At 39.3% G+C, this 21,056-nt stretch overlaps 1 protein-coding gene across 1 annotated transcript in view; it reads left to right on the top strand.

Annotated features, from left to right (window-relative positions):
• The window catches only part of ASB4 (ankyrin repeat and SOCS box containing 4), a 139,313-nt gene extending 119,159 nt beyond the window's left edge, over positions 1 to 20,154 (top strand). The window contains exons 6-13 of the mRNA XM_032483977.1: positions 6,155 to 6,256; positions 7,719 to 7,884; positions 8,271 to 8,331; positions 9,734 to 9,795; positions 10,504 to 10,598; positions 13,162 to 13,209; positions 16,284 to 16,610; positions 17,287 to 20,154. Coding sequence (XP_032339868.1) covers positions 6,155 to 6,214 — 60 coding nt within the window. The 3' untranslated portion in view covers positions 6,215 to 6,256; positions 7,719 to 7,884; positions 8,271 to 8,331; ... (3 more) ...; positions 16,284 to 16,610; positions 17,287 to 20,154. The remainder of the gene's footprint in view (positions 1 to 6,154; positions 6,257 to 7,718; positions 7,885 to 8,270; positions 8,332 to 9,733; positions 9,796 to 10,503; positions 10,599 to 13,161; positions 13,210 to 16,283; positions 16,611 to 17,286) is intronic.
• The last annotated feature ends 902 nt before the right edge of the window (positions 20,155 to 21,056 follow it).

Genomic DNA, 21,056 nt, shown 5'->3' with positions numbered 1-21,056 from the left:
ACAAGAGTGTTTTAATAATAATAGAGAAATTGTACTGAATCATACCCTTCTATCTATCACCATCTCTGTCCTGGGTTTTTAAATTTTAAAAAATTTTTATTTTATATATTGAAGTATAGTTGATTTACAGTGTTGTGTTAGTTTCTGGTTGCAGCAAAGCGATTCAGTTATACATATATACATATTCGTTTTCATTATAGATTATTACAAGTTATTGAATATAGTTTCCTGTGCTGCACAGTAAGACCTTGTTGGTTATCTATCCTGTATATTGTAGTGTGTCTGCTAATCCCAATCTCCCAATTTACCCCCCTCCCCTTTCTTCTTTAGTAACCATAAGTTTGTTTTCTATGACTGTGAGTCTGTTTCTGTTTTGTAAATAAATTCATTTGTGTCATTTTTAGATTCCACATATAAGTGATATATGATATTCATCTTTCTCTGTCTGACTTGGTGTGATAATCTCTAGGTCCATCCATGTTGCTTCAAGTGGCATTATTTCATTATTTTTTATGGCTGAGTAGTATTCCGATACATATCACATCTTCTTTATCCAGTTATCTGTTGATGGACATTTAGGTTGCTTCAGTGTCTTGGCTGTTGTAAATAATGCTGCTATGAATATTGGAGTGTGTGTATTTTTTCGAATTGCAGTTTTCTCCTGATATATGCCCAGGATTCAGACTGCTGGATCATATTGTAAGTCTATTTTTAATCTTTTAAGGAATCTCTGTATTGTTTCCATATTGGCTGTACCAAATTACATTCCCCCAACAGTGTAGGAGGGTTTCCTTTTCTCCACACCCTCTCCAGCATTTATCATTTGTGGACTTTTTAGTGACGGCCATTTTGACTGATGTGTAGTTTTTATTTGCTTTTCTCTAATAATTAGTGATGTTGAGTGTCTTTTCTTGTGCCTCTTGGCCATCTTCATGTCTTCACTGGAGAAATGTCTGTTTAGGTCTTCCACCCATTTTTTGATTGGATTGTTTGTTTCTCTGTCCTGGATTTTTAATTTCTCTTCATTCTCACCATTCAAGCGACCATAGGCAATAGCAATAGAGGAAATTTTATCCTCGTGATAACTTTGTTACTTAATGACTGTAGGTTACATGTGAGGAAGAATCTTGGTATGAGGGAAGGTCCATCCGTCCAGTTTTCTCCCTTCTCAAGAGTAAGACACACTTGATTTCTGTTTTTTAATCATCTAGTGTTACATTGTCACTTTGTACTTCCATTCTGAACTTCCAATAAAAAATACAACAGCCTAAAGCTGATTGTAAGGTTGAGAAAAGTAACAAAATATTTGCAGTAGGTTATCAATTTTGGAAAAAAAAAAAAAAAGCTGAGCCTTATATTATGGTTACTCATCTGACTGTGAAGAACTCTTGAAGTTTTAAACTGCACACTTTCAAAAGTTTTTTTTTTTAATTCAGTTATTCACTTATTTTCTTTGAAATACAGACACTATAGCTAATATTTGGAAGGACTTCATTGTCATTTCCTTTGGAGTAAAAACAGATGCATTACAGTTAGATGTTAGGAGTTTTGGCTCTGGTATCTATCTGGCTTTGTGACCTGATTCCCAACCTTATTAGACCCATTATCTAGGGAAAATGACATGCTTGCTCCAGCCTCAGTTTCCTCATTTGTAAAATGGGAATAATAATGCTACCCACCTTATATAACTTTTATATTACTGTTTTGAGGTGCAGGAGAGGAAAAAGTTTTCCTCATCCCTCTTAGGGTCCCTGGCTGGGTCTGAGCATTAAACTGACAAACAGATCAACAGGAGAAAAGCATACAAATTTATTTGAAATGAGTTTTACATGACATGGGAGCCTTCAGGGAAGACCCTGAAGAGACAGACTTGAGTATTTTTATGCTAGGTTGGGTGAGGAGTGGGCAGTAGGGTAGAAATATGATAGGTTAAGGAGTATGAGGTCAGTGTAGTAAACTAGGGGGAAGTGGGGCCTAATGTTAGGATTCTTCTTGGTGTCCTTTTGTCTTAGGAGATAAGGATGCTCCTTTCCTCCAGGTATAGGGAGGGTACCTCCCACAGGAGGGTTTTATGACCTGTTTCAGGGGAGAAGGGGTCAGGATGGTCAGAGTGACCTTCCTGCTTCTGCTGTTTTCTCCAACCTCCTCAGCTTAAAACAGTCACTATGCCAAGGTGCCATAGATGGACAGAGTGTGTCTGGAATGCCATCAGAGGGTCAAATTGTTAATACAGTAAAGCACATAGAGCAGAGCATGACATTTAGTCAGCATTTTATTGTTATGATTGTCCTTGTTACGGTCATAATCATTATTATTTAGTGAGAGCTTCCTACTAGTGGGTAATATCTTCTTAGAGTGAAGCTGCAGCTGAAGGTGATACGTGGTAGATTTCTATTCACTTTGGGAAGTACTTGTTGAGCTCCCAGTATGTGCCATGCACTTTGTTGGCAACTGGGAATCAATGCGGGAACAAGACAAACCAGGTCCCTGACTTTCTTGGGCTTTTTTGAGGTGAGGGACAGGGATGGAAACAACATTGATGTGGAGGATTAGCAAACAGATAAACTGATGAATTTGTGAAACTTTGCCCTTTTTTAAGCAGGTTTGTCAAGGATGAAATGACTCCTTTTACTATTTCATGAAAACTGTGGAGTCACTTGAAAATGTATCAAGAGGATAGAGAGGGTTGATCAGCTGTTTCCACCTTCACTGAGGGAAGAGGAAGCAGAGGTTAACTGTATCAGGAGGAGTGTAGATTGGCAGTGAGATTCCTAGCGACGAGGGTTACTGCACACCAGAATGAATGAGCACAGAGGGCTGGAGGGTTTAATTTAATTATTCTTTCACTTTTAAGAATTTATTCAGCACTAATACATGTGTGGTTCTGTGCAAAATGTGGAAGGAACAAGGGGAGTGTTGGTACCAAGTCACTGCAAGACTCACTTTTTAGTAGCTCAAAGTTTTGGGTGGTTTGTTTTTACTAAGAAGTAAGAATAAAAAGTATACAGTGCATTTTTAAAATTAGATGCTATCTGACACAGCTGTTTTTCTGTCAGTCTGCCATAAAATGGTTGATTAGAAATGATTTTCAAAACCTGTATTTCAGTGATAAATTGCCTTCTTCCTGTGTTTGGTCACACTTGTCACCAGTGAGAAGCAATGTGTGAAATATTCAAAAACATCCTCCGAGAAGCAGTTGATTATTTTCTTTCATTTCTTATTTTTTCCTTTTTCTTTTTCTTTTTTTTTTTTTAACTTTAGCAACACTTAGTGGATTAAGTGTGCTGAAAATTTCTTCTTTAGTAATTGGTTTTCTCAGGTAGATGTATGCCTCAATGATATTGGATAACAACTATGCAAATATATGCTAATCAAGCCAAGGAAATAAAATAATAATACTACCTTGTACTTTCTAAATTAAAGATACTGGTGGATTCATTCTTAGTGTTCAATCAAGCACAGAAGAATTGATGAAACACAACTATCATCATGGAGCCCTTAAGGCAATCTTAAAGAAGAAGTTAGTTACCAGGGGTCTTCTCAAGGTCCAGAAGCCCAAACAATGCCCGGAGTTACAAGGAAAGACACTTACTCCCTGCCCCTTATCAGATTTCAGGGAACCTGAAAGTGTTTGATTGAGAAGAGGTGAGAACTAATGGAGATTATGAGCAGTTTAATTCAGGAAGCAAGACAAATTTAGCTGCCTTTCAAAACACAGGGTCCTGGCAAGATGACTTCCCTGGGCTACATCAGCTGAACTGCTTTCCCCTGGCTTCTTAGTGGGTTCAGTCAAGGGGAAAACCAGCAGGAGCCCGAAGAGAGGGAGCAGCCAGAGACTAGGACACTTCCTGGCTCCCTCCCTGCTGGGCCTCCTCTTGATTGTGGCTGAATTCCTCCCTCCTTCCTTAGCCCTTCTCCTAAGCTACTGGTCTCCCTGGGTTATAGTAACTGCTTCTTCCACTTGTTCCTTTAGACCTAGGACCTTCCTCCTGTGGCCTTTGTCTCAGGTACTTCATCCTTCCTTGCTCCCTACATTTCTATAAATAGTCCTTGATGAAATTCTCTTTAATCACACCTGTTGAGTGTGCAGTTCCTTTCCTCTAGGGATCTTGACAAATGCACAAACACATGTAAGATTGTGACACGTCAGTGAGAGCCCAGGTGCTGGTCCAGATGGTAAATCCTATCAGCATTAAGGGAGGATAGAAATCACCTGGACTGGTGGTCAGGCAGGTGGACTTGAGCTGTGATTTGAAGAAGGGTGAGGTTGGGTAATAATTTAAGAGTAAGGCAGTGGATGGGGTGGGGTTTAAGGTGAGTAGCCTCAGTGAAGGCTCAGAGCTGTAACATACAATGACTATTCACCGTCACCAATCAGACAGGCTTGATGCAAGTAGAAGATGAACATTTGCTGTAGAGAGTAGAGGATGGGGTTGGCAGGGCTGGGTGGGGTTGAATGATGAAATGTCTTGAACCATGGGAAGCATGATGGGAAGCCAATGGAATATTATTATTATTATAATTACTCTTTTCCAATCTTATAGCTTTTATAGTCGTAATAATTATGATACAAGTATATAACATTTATATGGTATTTTTTTTAATTTTCAGAGCATCTTCATGATGCTTAATACAGATAGTTGCCTTTACCTTTACCCTCAACTCTTCTTCCATGCCAAATAAACAAAAACAAAAGCAAAACCAATTCTGAAGATTTAGCTGAGGAAAAAAGAGATCTAAATGTGAGATTAGTTAACCTTTTTTCTTCTCATGTAAAATACTGCAATCAATTGGAATAATTTACTTGAGCAAAAAGGAATGATAGCCTTGCAGTTTTTTTAAACATCAAAAGCTAAAGAAATTTTTTTAATTGCATGAGGAAAAAAAAAAAAGAAACATTTCTTTCAGGGCATAAGAGGATGAAGGAACAGAAGCAATAATTGTAGTTTGAAAACTGCTTATAATTCTTGCTGCAGCAGTGTTCAAGTGATAAATTGTTTACAGAAACAGAGACATAATTACAGTCCTTCAGGGGTCCCAGAACTCCCAATGCTGCTGAAGTCAGAGGGACAATGAAAGGCCTCTTCTTAGGATGATCCATCAGGAATAGCTTAGGCAGCAGTGAATTGCTTCTAAGTAACCTTTGTCTGGTTCTAAGATAAAGATACAAAGAAACTGCAAAGCCTTTGCTCCCACATATTAGCAATACAGTGTGGCATGGAGGTTGGGGGGGCGGGATTTGGGGGGAGTGGAGATATGAATTTTGTAATTCAGTAGTTTGGATTTTAATCTTGATTGTGCCACTTAATATGTGTGTGAACTTAGGTCACTTTCTTAACCCGAGTGTCAATTTATTTATTTGGGTAGTAGTGATTAACTACCTGATTTGGAAACTAAATGAAACAGCTTGATTGCATCTAACGTGTCTTGTGTAACGTGTCTTGTGTGAAGTTGAACCCAATTAATGCTCAGTTGGTATATGTGTTGGCTATGTGTGTGTGTGTTGAGAGTGGGGAGGGATTATGTAGACTATACCGAAAAGGTCATACAGAGTTTCTAAGACATGCATGGCATGGACCATGGGGTTTTTTTTTATTGCTTTTAACTACCACGATTTTTCACGTGGTATAAACTCTCTGAAGCCATCTGTTTTAAGCCAGGTTTGTTGGTGGTTCTCTGCTCTTGGCCGTTTGGCCTGAAGAGGGCAGTGTAGGACAGTTTCCCTCCTGCTGTGAGTCAGCGCTGTGGAACTAAAATGGAGCCCTGAAGAAAACTAAACCAGAAAGCTCAAGTTTAACCAGAAAGACAAAAAGGTATTCTGTTGCAATTTTCATTAATCTCCTGATTACAATTTCAAACAAACCTGCTCTGTCCTTCATTGGAGAGAGATTTGGGAATCAGGAAGAGGTCTTCAAACCACAGTTTTCTATCCTGTGTTTAAATAATCTGGAAGAAAAATAAAATTGCAGTTAGTTTCTCTCTGGATAGCACTGAAATCTACAGTTGCATTAGTGATTCCGTTCATCTGATTTCGCTTCTCTGTCCTACTCCTCTTTCTCGCTTCCTCCCTCTCTCCCTTCCTCTCTTCTCCTCCCTTCCTGTCTTGTCTCTTGTCCTCATTCTTGAGTGTATTTTTTTGCCTCTTCTTGGCCAGGCTGTCGGAGTGAGCCCTGCAGAGGCCATGCTGGTATATTCCTGGGGAGTCAACTGCTGACGGGACCATTGCCTTCTGCAACTTTGCTTTGGATGCATGAAGGTGACATGTTTATTCTAGAAACTGGGAAATTTTGTGCTGCTTTCTCCTCTCTCTTTGATTCTTTGTTCCCAGTCAGAAAGCCACAATTATGGAAGAAGTTGTTTTCTTTTTGGCAACAAATTGCAGGTGAGAGATCAGGGTCAAGCTAGAAGCCAAACTGACCAAAGAAGTAATGAGAACAACATCCAGAACAAGGCCTGCATGATTCAGGTCCATCCACCTGGCAATGCTAGGAAAGGGACCTGGTCACCCAGCCAGGGTACCTAGTATCCTACCTCTTGTAACAGAGCAGGACCCTGTGGGGCCATCCACGGTCAGACCCCTCACTTATATCCTCTGGACCCCTTCCTTATATCTTCTACTGTAGCTCCTCTCTGAAGTACCCGGATAAGAGTATCTCCTATGTATTTCCTGAGTTTTCCAGATGATTAAAAACTACCACCGAAGGGAAGAAATTAACTACTTGATGGTGGTGAGCACCTGGCCCCCAGACCTCTGGCACCCAGGGGTTGATAGAGTTGACCACCCTATTATCTCACCATCAGCCAATCAGAGAATTGTGCATGAGCTGATCACGTACCCTGTGACCCCCTCCCTTACCTGGCCTTAAATATGCTTTGCTGAAACCCTCCAGGGAGTTCAAGGTTTCCTTGGGTGTGAGCCACCCTGTCCTCCTTTCTCGGCTCTGCAATAAACCTTTATCTGCTGCCAACTCTGACATTTCAGTTTGTTTGGCTTCATGGTGCATTGGGCACACTAACTTGCCTTCGGTAACTATATTGCTGCAGTCTGACACCTCTACCAGTTAGGTCTTGAGGTGCTCCCTTTTAGAAAACCATAAAAGAATTGCTTCCCGAGACAGTCTAGTGGAATAGCTGGCCACCCAAGACTAACAGACAGAATCAGCCACCCCAGATGAGAATTCCCCTCTTCCAGTTACTCCCTCTGAGACATTTTTCCCCTTTGCAACTAAGGGTAGTAATTGCTTCATTGTAGAGTTGATGGGAAAGTAAATAAAATCTCTTGAACATCTCTGGTAACGCCAGGCACATGGTTAACTTTTAAGAAATGGTGACTATTATTATAGCCCTACCCTACTTGTGTTTTACAGCTGAATTCTAGATTTCTATAAGTGACTTATAGACCCTACACATTCCAGAAAACTTAGGCACACACACACACACACTCACACACACACACACATTTAGCAAACAGAGGTGAGTAGAATGTAGAGATACATCTATTCAAAGACATGCCACCAGTATGTGTTGCAACCCACAGGAGGAAATACACTGGACACATCTAAATAAATAAAGATAGGCCCTCTTACAATGTGTTGATATTTGAGTTGGTTTTCCATTGTCTTTACATATTTTTTTCTGACAGACTAATTTGACATGTGCTCCCTCTATATGTATAGTTTGCCTTTCTTATTCAGATATGACATGTGCTTAAATTTCAGCTCTCTTGATTCAGCAAAAGTGTGGCATGTCACTTTTCCCACCTGTGGCAGGCAGTTCTAACCAATCAAGATACTCTCTCCTGCTGAACCCAGTCTCAGCCTCAGAATCCTCCTCAACATGGTGTCTAGACTGTCACTGCCAAGTGGTTGGAGTTGATAAGGCAAGGTGAAATTTTTTTGTCCTCTCTGGGTTCTATTCTCAAGGCTCTCACAGACTCATGGTCAAATTATGTAAATAAAAAGCTGAAAGAATTAGAAAGCAGGTGATAATTACTGGGACAAATTTTTGTTGTCGTTGTTTGTTATGTGTTTGTTTTTGTTTTGGTGGGAGGAAGCATAGAATTTATTCAGCAAATATTTGCTAAGCTGGAACCCGTACCATGTCCTGGGGATTCAATGGTGAATAATAGTAATCAAAGTCCCAGACCTCATGAGGCACTTTAAGAAATACCAGTGCCCACATCTTTTAAAAGCCTTAATAAACTAATTAGGTTAAGTGCCTCACTCATCACATCATGTTGTAAATGTCTGTCTGCCTATCTGTCTCCCCAGCTGGGCTGTAGCATTTGTAAAGGAAGGAACTGTAATCCCTTCAGTTTTTCAAAACATTAAGGTAAAAATTACATACATCAAAATGCTAAACCTTTAAATATGTAATTGGATGAATTTTTATAAAGTATATATCTCTGTAATCAACACTCTAATCAAGATAAAGAACACATTTAGTACCCTAGAATGCTCCTTTCTGTCTCTTGCCAGTATATCCTCACCTCCCAAAGGCCACATTGTGCTATTTCTATTACCAGAGGTTAAAAGTGATTAACATTTAAATCAATCAACTTTGAGTTTTACTCAAACTCGTAATAGTCCATGTTGTGGAGGCTGATTATCCTCCATTGTATGGGTGGGCCTTGTCCAAACAGTTGAAGGCCTTATGAGAAAAAACTGAGATCCCCAGAGGAAGAAGGAATTCTGCCCCCAGACTGCCTTCAGACTTGGGACTGAAACACTAACCCTTCTCTGGGTCTCCAGCCTGCCAGCTTGCCCTGTCCCTGGAATCACAAGAGCCAATTCCTTAAAATAAACCTTTCTTTCTCTGTATATATACACACATAACCTAGTGGTTCTGTGTCTCTGGAGAACCTTGACTAACACAATAGGCAAACTTGCTGTAAGCATTCTTGCTTAAGTCTTTTTATGGAGGTTTCCATTTTTCTGGGGTAAATATCTAGGCATGGAAATGAAAGCTCAGTCTGTGGGCATATATTTAACTTTTTAAGAAGGTACCAAACAGTTTTCCAAAGTAATGGACATTTTTTCACTCCTATCAGCAATATATGAGAGTTCTGGTTGATGCACATTCTTGTCAACACTTGGTGATGTCAGCCTTTTAAATTTTAGCTGATTTTGATGGGTGTGCAGTGATATGTCTTTTTAGTTTTAATTCACATTTCTGAGAGCTAATCATGTTAAACAGCTTTTTTGTGTGCTTATTGGCTATTTGTTTCTCTTCTTTGGTGGGCTGGCTGTTTAATATTTTGCAATTTGTTCCCTTTGAATCTCAACTCTTAGAATTTAGGAGGAGTTACATGACTATTGAATGAGTGAATAGGAGAATGTTACATCATCTATCATCGGTGATTATTCTGAAATGATTATTAAATCTTTGTCTAGTTACTTACAATGCTTCTAAAGTGCTACAATAATCCCTAACACATAGCAGTCAACATTTGTTAGCTATTAACAGCACCCCTATTTTATACGAGAGAAAATGAGGATCAGAAAATTTATGTGACTTGACCAAGGTCACCTAATTACTATCAAAATCTCTGCTCAACTCTGGGCTTCACAAATTCTGTATTTCATATATTGTATTACTTGATTTATTCTTTTAACTATTATTTATGACAAGTCTAATATGGCAAATATGATGGAACTAATCATTTTACATGTTTTAACTCATTTAATTCTCACTACAACCCTGTGAGGAAAGCACTGCTATGTTTATTTTACAGACAATTAAACTGCAGTACAGAGAGGTTATGCAGTTTCCCAAGATCACACAGCTAATTAAGAGGTAAAGGCAGGATTCAAGCTCAATCAGTTCCATCCAGGTGTCTATGTGTTTTATTTTGTTTGCCTTTTAAACCACTATGCTATACTGTTTCTTAGGACAAGAATACTTTTGAACATGTTTAATTTGAAGGGCTAATAAAAGAGCAGGATGGAGAAGTCCAGCAGAGCTATGACACTTAGGAAAGAGTTACTGGGGGCGGAGGGGGAAAGGAGTGTGTAGTAAGACTGTGCATTCACTGGACTACAATGCAAGGCCCTACTAGGAAAGGTGTGTTAGGAGTGGTTAGAGAAAGTAATAGACATATTCCAAGATGAATAAATTGCAACAGTTCCATTTCAGAAAGTTCTATGGTAGCCCCCATTTTTTATGGACCTATCTTGTCTATAAGAATAGATCTGTATTGATGAAATTTCATTATCTGCAATAGTTTGTCCCTAAGTTACTCCACAATATTTGGCTGCAGTTTGCTATTAAGAGTCCAAGACAAGTGAACCTAGATTGCCTGCCCATGGGCCCGAGGAGCTGAAGGTCATTCTGATAACCCCTTTTCTGTTTGCTGGAACCTCCAGAAACTCCCTTAGGTCAGGCTGACTAATCCCTCCTCTGCTCAGATTTCACTCTTCTGAAAAGGCCGTGTGAGGAGCAGGGAGTGAGTCAGTCCCTTCAGACTGGCAGTACCAGGTCTGGAGCTGATCTGTGTTATCTTAGCTCCCACAGGATGAGTAATCATGCCGAGCCAGAAGCTCCAACCCTGGAAAACAGGTGCAAGCATCCAAAGGAGGACTTTGTGCCCATAATAGGAGGTGAGCTGAAACTCAGTCTATATTTACTCCTTTCAACAGAATGTTTTTTGGACCATGGTCTGCAGGAACAGTTCAGGTTCCCAAAAAATTGATCTCTGCACCTATCATATGGGCATCCCAGAAACACCAGCTACGGTGCCCAGCCTGGAGCCAGGGGCCAGCCTGTCTCGTGAGGACGCTCACAGCGGGTCCAGAGACATCCTCTTGACACTCCAGAGAGGCAGTAGTTGACAAGGAGTGACTAAGCCAGACCCTGCCTACTGGGCTGCACACACAAACATGTCTTTGAAGCCCTGTATACACTCAGCAGGGAATACACTGTTCTGTCTGGGAGGTTGCCAGAAACTTATGAGAGAGTCAGATCAATGCCAAGAATAGACACCAAGGCCTCACTGCCCCCTCAGAAGGGGACATTGTGTGGTGCTGGGTTGCCACCATCCCTCCTTGCTCCTAGCCTTCCAAACCATGCCTATAAACTGTTTCCCTGCACCTCTCAACCCCTTGGTTAGTCTTTAAATGATTACTAGGGACCATTGTTTATCTTTGGACAACTATAATCACACTATCCAAAGCCAAATGTAAATATGTTCCTTCTACTTTCATCTGTTTTGCATCTCAGAGCCTTAGGCCACGAACCCTGGAGGCAACACCCAAGGAGAATAACTGCCAGCCTTGCCTGTTTCATGCAGGTATAGGCAAAGCGTGGGCTGCTGCCCTCCCAAGTTAGCCCTCTGTTGTAGCTTAGGTAAGGAACACAGAGATTACTTGAAATTCAACCAGTGCAGGCAAAGTGGTGAGAAAATGTTTACCCCCTCTCAGAAGTACTCTTCCCCGGAGTGTTCCTAAATCCTGTGTCTCCATGCTCAGCTCTATAAACAAATATTTAAAAATATTTCGTTCTCTATAATAATACCTGTAAGAGTCAAATATCAAAATTTAAATAAATTTTAAGTGAGTTTTTCATATGTTCCCTATATTTGTATAGGATATAGCTTCTCATTTGAAAACTGCATAGTTCTCTAAGTTTCTAAGGTTCAACTGCTTTTTTTGGTTTATAGAATTAAGGTTAACCAAGCATGTTTATATGATGTCAACTACCTGAAATATAGGCATGCACCCAATTCATCCATCTATCTATCCATCTAACCATTCACTTATCCACCCATCCAATACTTTTTGAGTTTAAAGTCCCTGTAAGTAACTCACCAGCTTCTATAGCACTGAAGTTGAGAACCAACAGTAATTAAGAAATGATAAACATCACACAGATCCTTACTGGTTATTAAGCAACTGAAAATAGAAATGCTCAGGGGAGAGAGATCTGTGTGAAAGTTAAAGATTCTGCCATGGAGTGATTTCACCAACCATATGCAACTGCAAAATATAGAAAGCCAAGCCCAGGCAGGACAGGCTCATTCTGTGCTAGGACCTGCTAATTGGTTTCACATATATGTGGATGGAACCCTCATGGGGTTAGATTCCAATATGGGGAGAGAGATGAGATAATTCACTGAGATATGTCTGAGTCAGACTGAAGGAGCTGTCGTGACAGTGGGCTGTGGCTGTAATCAGTGTTGGTGTGAGGATGACTCTTTATTTAGGGAGATATTGATGGTCAAAAAGAACTGGGTTTGCATAACATTTCTCCACTTCCTAAGCATGACCTTGGGTTATTCGTTCACATTATTTATTTATTCAGTAAGTGTTTATTGAGTCCTGTTATGTGCCAAGTATGGTGTGGGGTGATGGAAATTCTCTTGCCCTCACAGCATAACGTTGATTATTTTTTTGAGCTTCACTTTCCTAAGGCATAACAATACCTGCCATTCAGAATTGTGTGGTATTTATACACATTGTATGAGTGATAACATACTGAGTGGGACTTTTCTTATTGTCTCAGAACTGGCAACTTGTCTCCAAAGTTGAGGACAAACAGATGATAATTAGAGGACAAATAGATGATTGAGATTTTTTAAAAAATTTATTTATTTATTTTAATTGAAGTATAGTCAGTTTATGATGTATCAGTTTCTGGTGTACAGCATAATGTTTCAGTCATATATATACATATGTATATTCATTTTCATTATGGGTTACTGTAAGATATTGAATATAGTTCCTTGTGCTATACAGAAGAAACTAGTTGTTTATCTATTTTGTATATAGTAGTTAATATCTGGAAATCTCAAATTCCCAATTTATCCCCTCCCACCCCCTTTCCCCAGTAAGATTGTTTACTATGTCTGCAAATCTGTTTCTGTTTTGTAGGTGAGTTCATAGTGACCTTTTTTTTTAGATTCCACATATTAGTAGTACCATATGGTATTTTTCTTTCTCTTTCTTACTTACCTTAGAATGACGATCTCTAGTTCCATCCATGTTGCTGCAAATGGTGTTATTTTATTATGTTTTTATGGCTGAGTATTATTCCATTCTAATAAATATACCACAACTTCTTTATCTAGTCATCTGTTGATGGACATACTTAGGTTGCCTCCATGTCTTGGCTATTGTAAATAGTGCTGCTATTAACATTGGGGTGCATGTTATCTTTTCGAATTAGAGTTTCCCTCTGGATATATGCCCAGGAGTGGGATTGCTGGATCATAAGGTAAGTCTATTTTTAGTTTTTTTAAGGAATCTCCATACTGTTTTCCATAATGGCTGCACCATAACTGGGATTTATTAAGAGGCAAATTCATTCTGCTGCCCCATTTATCACTCAGAAGATGTGGGAGGTTGGAGAAGGGGGTGAAGCATCAAGGGACGCCTCCTCTCCTTGCACACATCCATGCCTCAGGGCTGTCCCCATGTCTTGGGAAGGAGATGGACATTTAAACTGGATGAAGAATGGAAGTGGAAGGTACTGGAGTGTATCTTTACAACCTGAAAAGGTCAGAAAACTGGCATCTGCTGGTGATGCCATAAAGTCATGGGAAGGGGAGATTCGATCAAGCATGTTTTAAAGCAGTGATTGAAGAAAAATAAAACTCTATGGAGTGAACCCTGCTGAGTTCACAGTGTTCAGTAAACTGCTGACAAATGTGAAGTGCTTAGCAAACAGTCAGTGCTTCACAAATGGAAGAAATCATTACTCCCAGTCACTGAAAGAGAATAAATATTCAGAAAATGTCTGCATGTTTCAATACCAAAGAGCAAATAAGATGCTTAGTTTGTATTTTTGGTTTAGGAGAAAGCTTCCTGTGTTCATTATGTCTTCAAGTTTCTGTTTTCCTCGTGAAGGGCTTCCCAGAATATTTTCAGGGCTGTTTTACCACATTCCTTTAGCTGTTTTAAGCATTTGCCCTCTTTGTTATTCTGTAGACCCCCTTGGGGAATTAGAAGATTATAAAGGTCATCTATTCTTACCTCTAATTTAGTTGAAGATAAAATACTACTTAATTATCGGAAAAATACTTCAAGATCTTAAAAAAAAGTACCTTGTGTAAGTGTGCAAACAAAGCAGTTTCTGCAGACTTGCTGCACAAAGAGAAGACAGAGCCCGAACGTAGTGAAGCAGAAGAGGACCCTGGGCTTGGCACAGAGGAGCCAGACAACTCCCAGCAATATGGTAGCTCATGTGCTCTTCAGCCTCTCCTCTTACCATCCACTTCCTCGACTGTAACATGGGGGTTTTGACAAGGACCACACTAGTAATTGTGACAACTAAGATGAGACGATTATGTGAAGTATTGTAACACAGTGATAGGTACACAGATGATGCTCAAGAAATAGTTTTTTTCCCATTTCCCAGGTTGCAGGGAAGAAGAAAAATTCAGTTGATCAGAGAAGAGAAAGGCACTGAGGAGGGAAGTATAAGAAAAAATACACTGAACATTCATTTGCATTTTCAGCCAACTAAAGCTTCTGGTCATTTATATTGCATTATTAATAAGAGCTCCAGAAAGTCATGATGACACTATTGGAGCTGAATGACATATTGGTATTTTTGTATTTATTTAATAGTGTATTGATATCCTGGTATTAGTACCTGTCGTTTATTTTAAAAAAGTGTTCATAATTCAGAAAAATTTGAAACATCATTGAAACTCACTATTTGGTACATTTCACCTATGAAATGTATAAAACATATTCTATGACATTTAATGAAGGTTAAATTTCAAAAATATCAATGTTAAACACATTATCATTCTAATTTGAATTAATAGCGAGAGAAAGGCAATAAAAATAGTTATATAAAATAAGCACAACATAAAGTGAAGAAAATAAATCCTGAAATTTGAAAATGAATGAAATTCTTTGATTTTTTTGGAGGTCTGATCTTAAGAACCATATGTTATCAATGGTGTCATCTTTGATAGTGAACCTAGTTTGGGGGCAAATTTTTCCAGCTGTTAGAAAAGCATTTTCATATTTTATACTAGTTGTAAGGAATAGTGAAGAGATAAATATAAACTAAATTCAAATATTTTCTCTGTATCTTTTGTCTACAAATAACCTTATCTCTGTGATAACATAATCTTTGAGAAATTTTTATTTTTATTAAAGATTTTAATATTTTTACGGACAGTGCGCGGTAGTTTTTGTTACTAAGGCCCAGCAGTCAGTTTGGAAGATGCCTGGTTCTTAGTTTATGCTATGAAACAGCCTTTGTTCAAACAAACAAAACAAATCAATCAGACAGATAAGGAGTTTCCACCACTGAACACTGATTGTTTTTGCTATCAACCTGACAGCATTCGAAGTGCAGATATCTTGAGGATAAGACTTAATCTTTGTTCTTTATAATTCTCTTTTAGGGAAGCTCCCCTCCTTTATATATTCAGGTTAATGCTAAAAAGAAAAAAAAAATACTTCTTTCAAGAAGTAGAGCTAGAGAGAATTTGATCTGGGAAAATCTGTGTTAAGAGTTCCAGTCTTTTTCACTCACTAGCCTTGAGAAATCATAAAGTCTTCCTTTCAATGCTGGGTTTAACTCTCTGGTTATTTCCCAGGACATTAATAATTTAGATTTCAGGCTTTTAAAATACTGAAATAATAGTATCACACCAACAAAAAGATTGGTTCTTTGGTGCTTAACAATCAGTAGCATGATATACTGGAGTTCTAGAATGCTGCAATTCAACACTGCAATCACTAATTTAAACCATCTTTCTCAGAACATTTTCCTCCATTAAGCTACTGTAGGGTCTAAATTCCATTTGTAGAGTAAAGTCCACATTGACTTAAGAAGCTGTTTACAGGATATCCTTAACTATATGAATACACCCAAGGTGTCCTCTCTTTAGTCATTAATCACTTGCTGTAAATTGTTTAACAGCCAAGTAGTCAAGAAAGGGACCTGGACCAGGTTGTTTTTCTGAGGCTGAGCAGTGGACAGAGAACTGCATGCAAGGAGGAAGATAATTAGGATTGTAGTGTAGGACCCAGAGAGGGAGGTGCAGCAGATTGGCCCTGGAAAGCCTGGGGCTGCCTCAGGAAGACAAAATGGGCTTGGAAGAAATGCTGATGGAGAAAGGAAAAGGCCAGAAAGTGGACAGACACCTCCTCTCCACCACCATGTTTACATGGGACACACTCAGTTGTTGCAGAATCCTTGCATTGAGTGTGACTAAGAAAAAATGTTCTCTTAAAAAAGCAATAGTCCATACTCTTAACAGCTTAATAGAGGGAGAAAATTATACCTAATATTCTTATTGACCCTCTGGAGTTGGTCTTCAACAGGTGCCCTCCTGCCTGGTGTCATTCAAGCCAACAGAACAAGACCCAGTTTGGCTCAGGAGCAAAGGAAAGCTTCACTCTTTGATCAAGGAGTGCAAACGTGTGCTGTAGAGTCCCCTGCTCTTGCAGCAGGCCGTGGGCGGGCCTGCCCTGCGTGGATCTCACCAACCGGGAGGGGGCCGAGTTCCCGCAGGCAGTGTCAGGAGCAGCAGTCCCTGAACATGGCCCGCTGCTGCCGTCTTGAATTACCTGTGTGAGTGGCGCTTTTTCACATGGCCTGGAGCTGAGGTGTCGGCATTCCTCACGAGGAAATTTGATCTGAAGCACCAGGTGAGGGGCCTTTGCAGCAGCCCACTATGAGCAAGTTAAACTAGACGGAGCACAAAAGAGGAAGTTAGATCTTATCACCTAAATTCCATCTTATTATTATTTTCTGGGGATCCCAGTGAGTTTTGCTGGTGACAGTATACACAAAAGAAATAAAGAAAAGCACAAATTAATATAATTATAGAAAACGGGAAAAAATCAAGATTAAATGAAGTTGAATAACAAGTAATAAACTGATTAGTGAAGTATGGGTTTCTCTGGAGGGGATATTTTGAGCCAGATTTTGAGAAGTTGGATCTGATTGGTAAAAAGAAAATGTCTTTCTATATGAAGGGAATGCTGTATGCAAAGGTGTTATCTTAGCCTGGGTTCCTGAGAAAAGAGTCTGAGGTTAATCTTATGAGCACACGTTTTCTTGTGGAGTACATTCCTGGAGAAGCAACAGTAAGGAAAAAAGGAAGGAAGGCTAGAAACAAATAAAAAATCATGTTATGGAGATTCGGCTATAGGAAATTCAAATGGTTGCAGAACATCTCCAGAGAGACCTCCTGAATTCACAGCATCTCAGAACAGTCCTCTGGTGGAAAGAATGGTGAACAGTCTGTCTCCTGACTTCTTTCTGTCTCCTATTTCTCATCTCTGGTTTGCCTGAGCGTTAACTTTCCCATCTTTCCTCCAGGCAACTGGTGAGATCGGACTTCGTCACTGGAGCTGCTGCGGTTCCTGCCGTGGTGGAAGTGATGGAAGCCATGTCAAAGCCTAGCCTTTTCTGCCCAGGATTTCCAGTGGAAGCTGAGATAACCAGTGTCAAATGATGAGTCCTCAAGGTTTTATAATCGTTGGAACAGCATGAGCCAGTCAACCCCTGCTGGCCTGCTCTTAGTCAGGAATCAGGGCAAGCAGTGCTTGGGTCGGGACAGGTGAGGCCATGTGGGTCTGAGGAGGCTTGTGAGACAGGTGTGTTACATAGATGAAAACGGATGGTGAAAAACTAAGCCTGTCCAGAAGGAATAGGACCCAGACAAATGTGTGAATTAGTGTGTCATTTGGGTGACATTCCATGAAGGACCATAAGGTGATTTGAGCAAGTTTGAAACTTTTTCCTATTCTGTTGTCCTTATTGTGGCTGATACTATGGTTTTACTATTCAATCATCTTTCCAAACTCTTTCCTAAATTGTAGAGGCTGGAGAGCTAAAAGTAAGACTTTTCAGACTCCAATGCATCTAGAGTTCTAGATGTGTTTCAGGTTGTGCCAAAGAGATGTACTCGTGACGAACTTAAATCCAGAACAGAGGGAAGTGGGGAGAGAGGCACAAGATGAAACTGTAGCCCTGTCTGGGTGCGTAGTCAGCAGCCATGATAAGACTTCGTAAGGCTTCCAGGCAAGCCCAGTTGCCTGGTGTGGTTTTGGAAGTTTCTCCTGGATGCTCAACCTAAAGACTGTTTATTTCTTAATTAATTTGTAAGCCTTTTAATGCGCCATTAAAAAAAAAAAAACCCTTTTGCTTAAACCAGCTAGAGGGGAATCTAGTGTGAAGAAATGACCATTGATATACTTACAATATTTCTTAAAGGTTTTCCAGAGAAATCTTAAGGGAGAAAGAGAGAAAAGATAGATATAGAGAGAGGCAGAGAGAGAGAGACATTAGGGCCAGGGTGGGTAGAGGGGAGATCTTCCTCTTCTTACAGAGCCATTAGTTCCCGTCATGAAGGCCCCACCCTCATGACCTAATCTAACCCTAATTTCCTCCCAAAAGTCCCATCTCCAAACATCATCACATTGGTGGTTAGAACATCACCATATGTATTTGGGGGGGACACAAATATTCAGTCATAGCACAGACAGAAAACCAGGGAGATTAATTAATTCTAGCTTTTAGATGTTATGCATTTCAGGGTCCATAGTTGTTAAATGTGATTATTGCTTTCAGCACATATTAATGTAGATACTACCCATGAAAAAACACAGAACCTAGAATGTACCTAAACACATGTGACTTCTCAGTCATCATCAAACATTAAGAGAACCTTAACAAAATGTGTGCCATGTTAGGGAATTTTGTTGCTCAAAGATAAGGAAAGATGCAGTGTTTGTACCATTGTTATGAAAGGAAGGCTTCCTGTCTCCCCTTCACACTCTTGGAGGGTAAATGTTAGGTCACTGCCTCAGCCTGCATGCTCTGCATGACCTTTGATGCCTTTCTAATAGACCTTGATCCATTTTTGTGTCTTACTGTGATCTCCTCTCCCCAACCTTGGTCCTGCCTAGCAGGTGACTATAAGGTCATTTTCAAGCAGCTGCACACAATTGACTTGTCCCTAATTTCATACTTTATCTGGAAGGTGTGCTAAAGGTAGTAGACCCAGAAGCATTAAGTAATTGGTTTACTTCTAGAGGGCTTCTGGCTAAAATCTTAAAGCCAGACCTATCAAAGTGCTCACAGAACAAAGGGGCTTTCTAAGTCCATTAGAAGGATTCTCTATTCTCAGAAGGCATTTGGGGTTATAATAAAAATGTCTTTTTCCCAATAATATTAAGAGGAAAAATCACTTGTGACTAGTACTTGATTGAGACTGAAGTATGTGAAAGAAGCAAATGTGATGTTTGTAATAATTAATGGTTCAAAATGGACTTTATTAACATTCTGGGGAATGTTTTCCTCACAAAAGCATTCTCACCAAAAGCAAGAATGATTATTTGCAAAAATCTCAACCAAAAGTAAACTTCATATTAATCATGCTGAAATAATTTAAAAGATACAAATTGTTTTCTAGATCCTTGCTATTCAAAATATGGCCCCTGGACCAGGAGCATTAGCATCATCTGGGAAATTGTCGTAAATCTGGTCTCAGGCCCTACCCAGACCTACTGAATTAGGCTCTACATTTTAACAATATTTCCATGTGGTTTGTAAGCACATTAGAATTTTCAAAGCCCCATTCTTGATATTGTAATATTGTTCATAAGCCCACTTGTTGAAATGAATCCATTCAGCATTTAAATATGTTATGGCAAATGTCTATTAAGGATCAGCAAATAATTATTTGTGTCCCTATCAATGCTATTGTTATGTGGATTATTAATTTAGTTGATTTTTGTTGTTATAAGGAATTTTGCTTTTATCCAATGGGATTTCTTGAGCTTCTGAAAGTGAGAAATAGTCCCTTTTTTTTTCTTATCTGTTCATGTAGCTAATTGTAATCATCATTTTTTTTTGTTGTTGTTGTTCCTTCAACCTCCAACGATGTGTTATCATTTAAGGATTCTCAAAAGTCTTCTGACATACCCTTCAGGTTGTTTTGGCCAATCCAATGGCATTTTCTCCATTCTCCCTTGCTTACAGAACTATAGTTTAGTTCAGTGTCATGATGTTTTTAGCCCAAGTCTAAGCAAATCATGATGATCTTATGTCCCTTTATCACATACTGAATTTCCCATCCTCGTTTGTAACTAAGGGTGACTGAGATCTGACCAACAAGGGATAAGCTGGAGGCTTATGAGAAAGTCTTTATTCCCTAATAAAAACAACAGAGATGAAAAGGTAGCTTACCAGTCCCTGTGATTCCTTCTTTTAATCTAACAGACAGGATGTCTGGTGCTGTGAGAGTCATCTTAAACCATGGAGTGAGGAAAATAAGAACAGAAAGTCAACTTGCCGGGAATGGTAGAGAGAGTAGAACAATGACAAGATTGGATCAACACTCACGTCCTGGACTCTATTTCTAGGGTGTGGGTTATGGAAAAGCAAAACAAAGCAAAAACCACCTCTGCCTCCAAACCCTATCTATTTAAGATTTTGTTAGTCGGCTTTGTTATTTGCCATTGAAAGGATACCTAACTGGTACAAATAAGGACTTACTATTGTCAGGGAATTACTCTGGAAGTGCAAACGATTTTGGAATATATGGCTTGTGGCACTATGTAGTCAGGCAGCACAGAGGATTAGAAGACCTGGATTCTGTATTGGCCTCTACACCTCTTAGCTGTGAGAAATTGCAGCCTTGCTTTACAGAAACTTTGGCTCCTTTATTTATAAGGGAAATGTCAACTCCCAGTGCTTTCTTTTCTGGCAAAGAAGACAAAAAAAACCCCCACAAAAAACAAAAAACAAAAAAATGAAAAAGGGAAAATGGATTAAGTTCTGGAGATTTTTCTTTAAGTATATAAGGTTTTATAAAACTTTCCAGAGAGTCAGATGTTTTCCTTGTTATGGGTTGTTTCTGATAAATTAGGTTTAATTACAGCATCTTCCCAGTAGCATATTTGGAATGAATATAGTGATTTTCTTTCTCTTTGGGGGATGAAAGAGAAAACGAAAGCTTTGAAAAGATTTTCTTTTAAAGCAGCAGTCTTCTTTTCCAAGGTAAACAAAATCTTACGGTGAATCAAGACCAATTTCCTCACATCATATTTTAACTAAAGGATAAAAAAAAAATCACATCTAGG

The sequence above is a fragment of the Camelus ferus genome, chromosome 7 (assembly GCF_009834535.1).
Source record: "Camelus ferus isolate YT-003-E chromosome 7, BCGSAC_Cfer_1.0, whole genome shotgun sequence".
Taxonomy (NCBI): Eukaryota; Metazoa; Chordata; class Mammalia; order Artiodactyla; family Camelidae; genus Camelus; species Camelus ferus.
The sequence above is the reverse complement of the archived record's forward strand: the minus strand, read 5'-3'. Positions and strand labels throughout refer to the sequence as shown.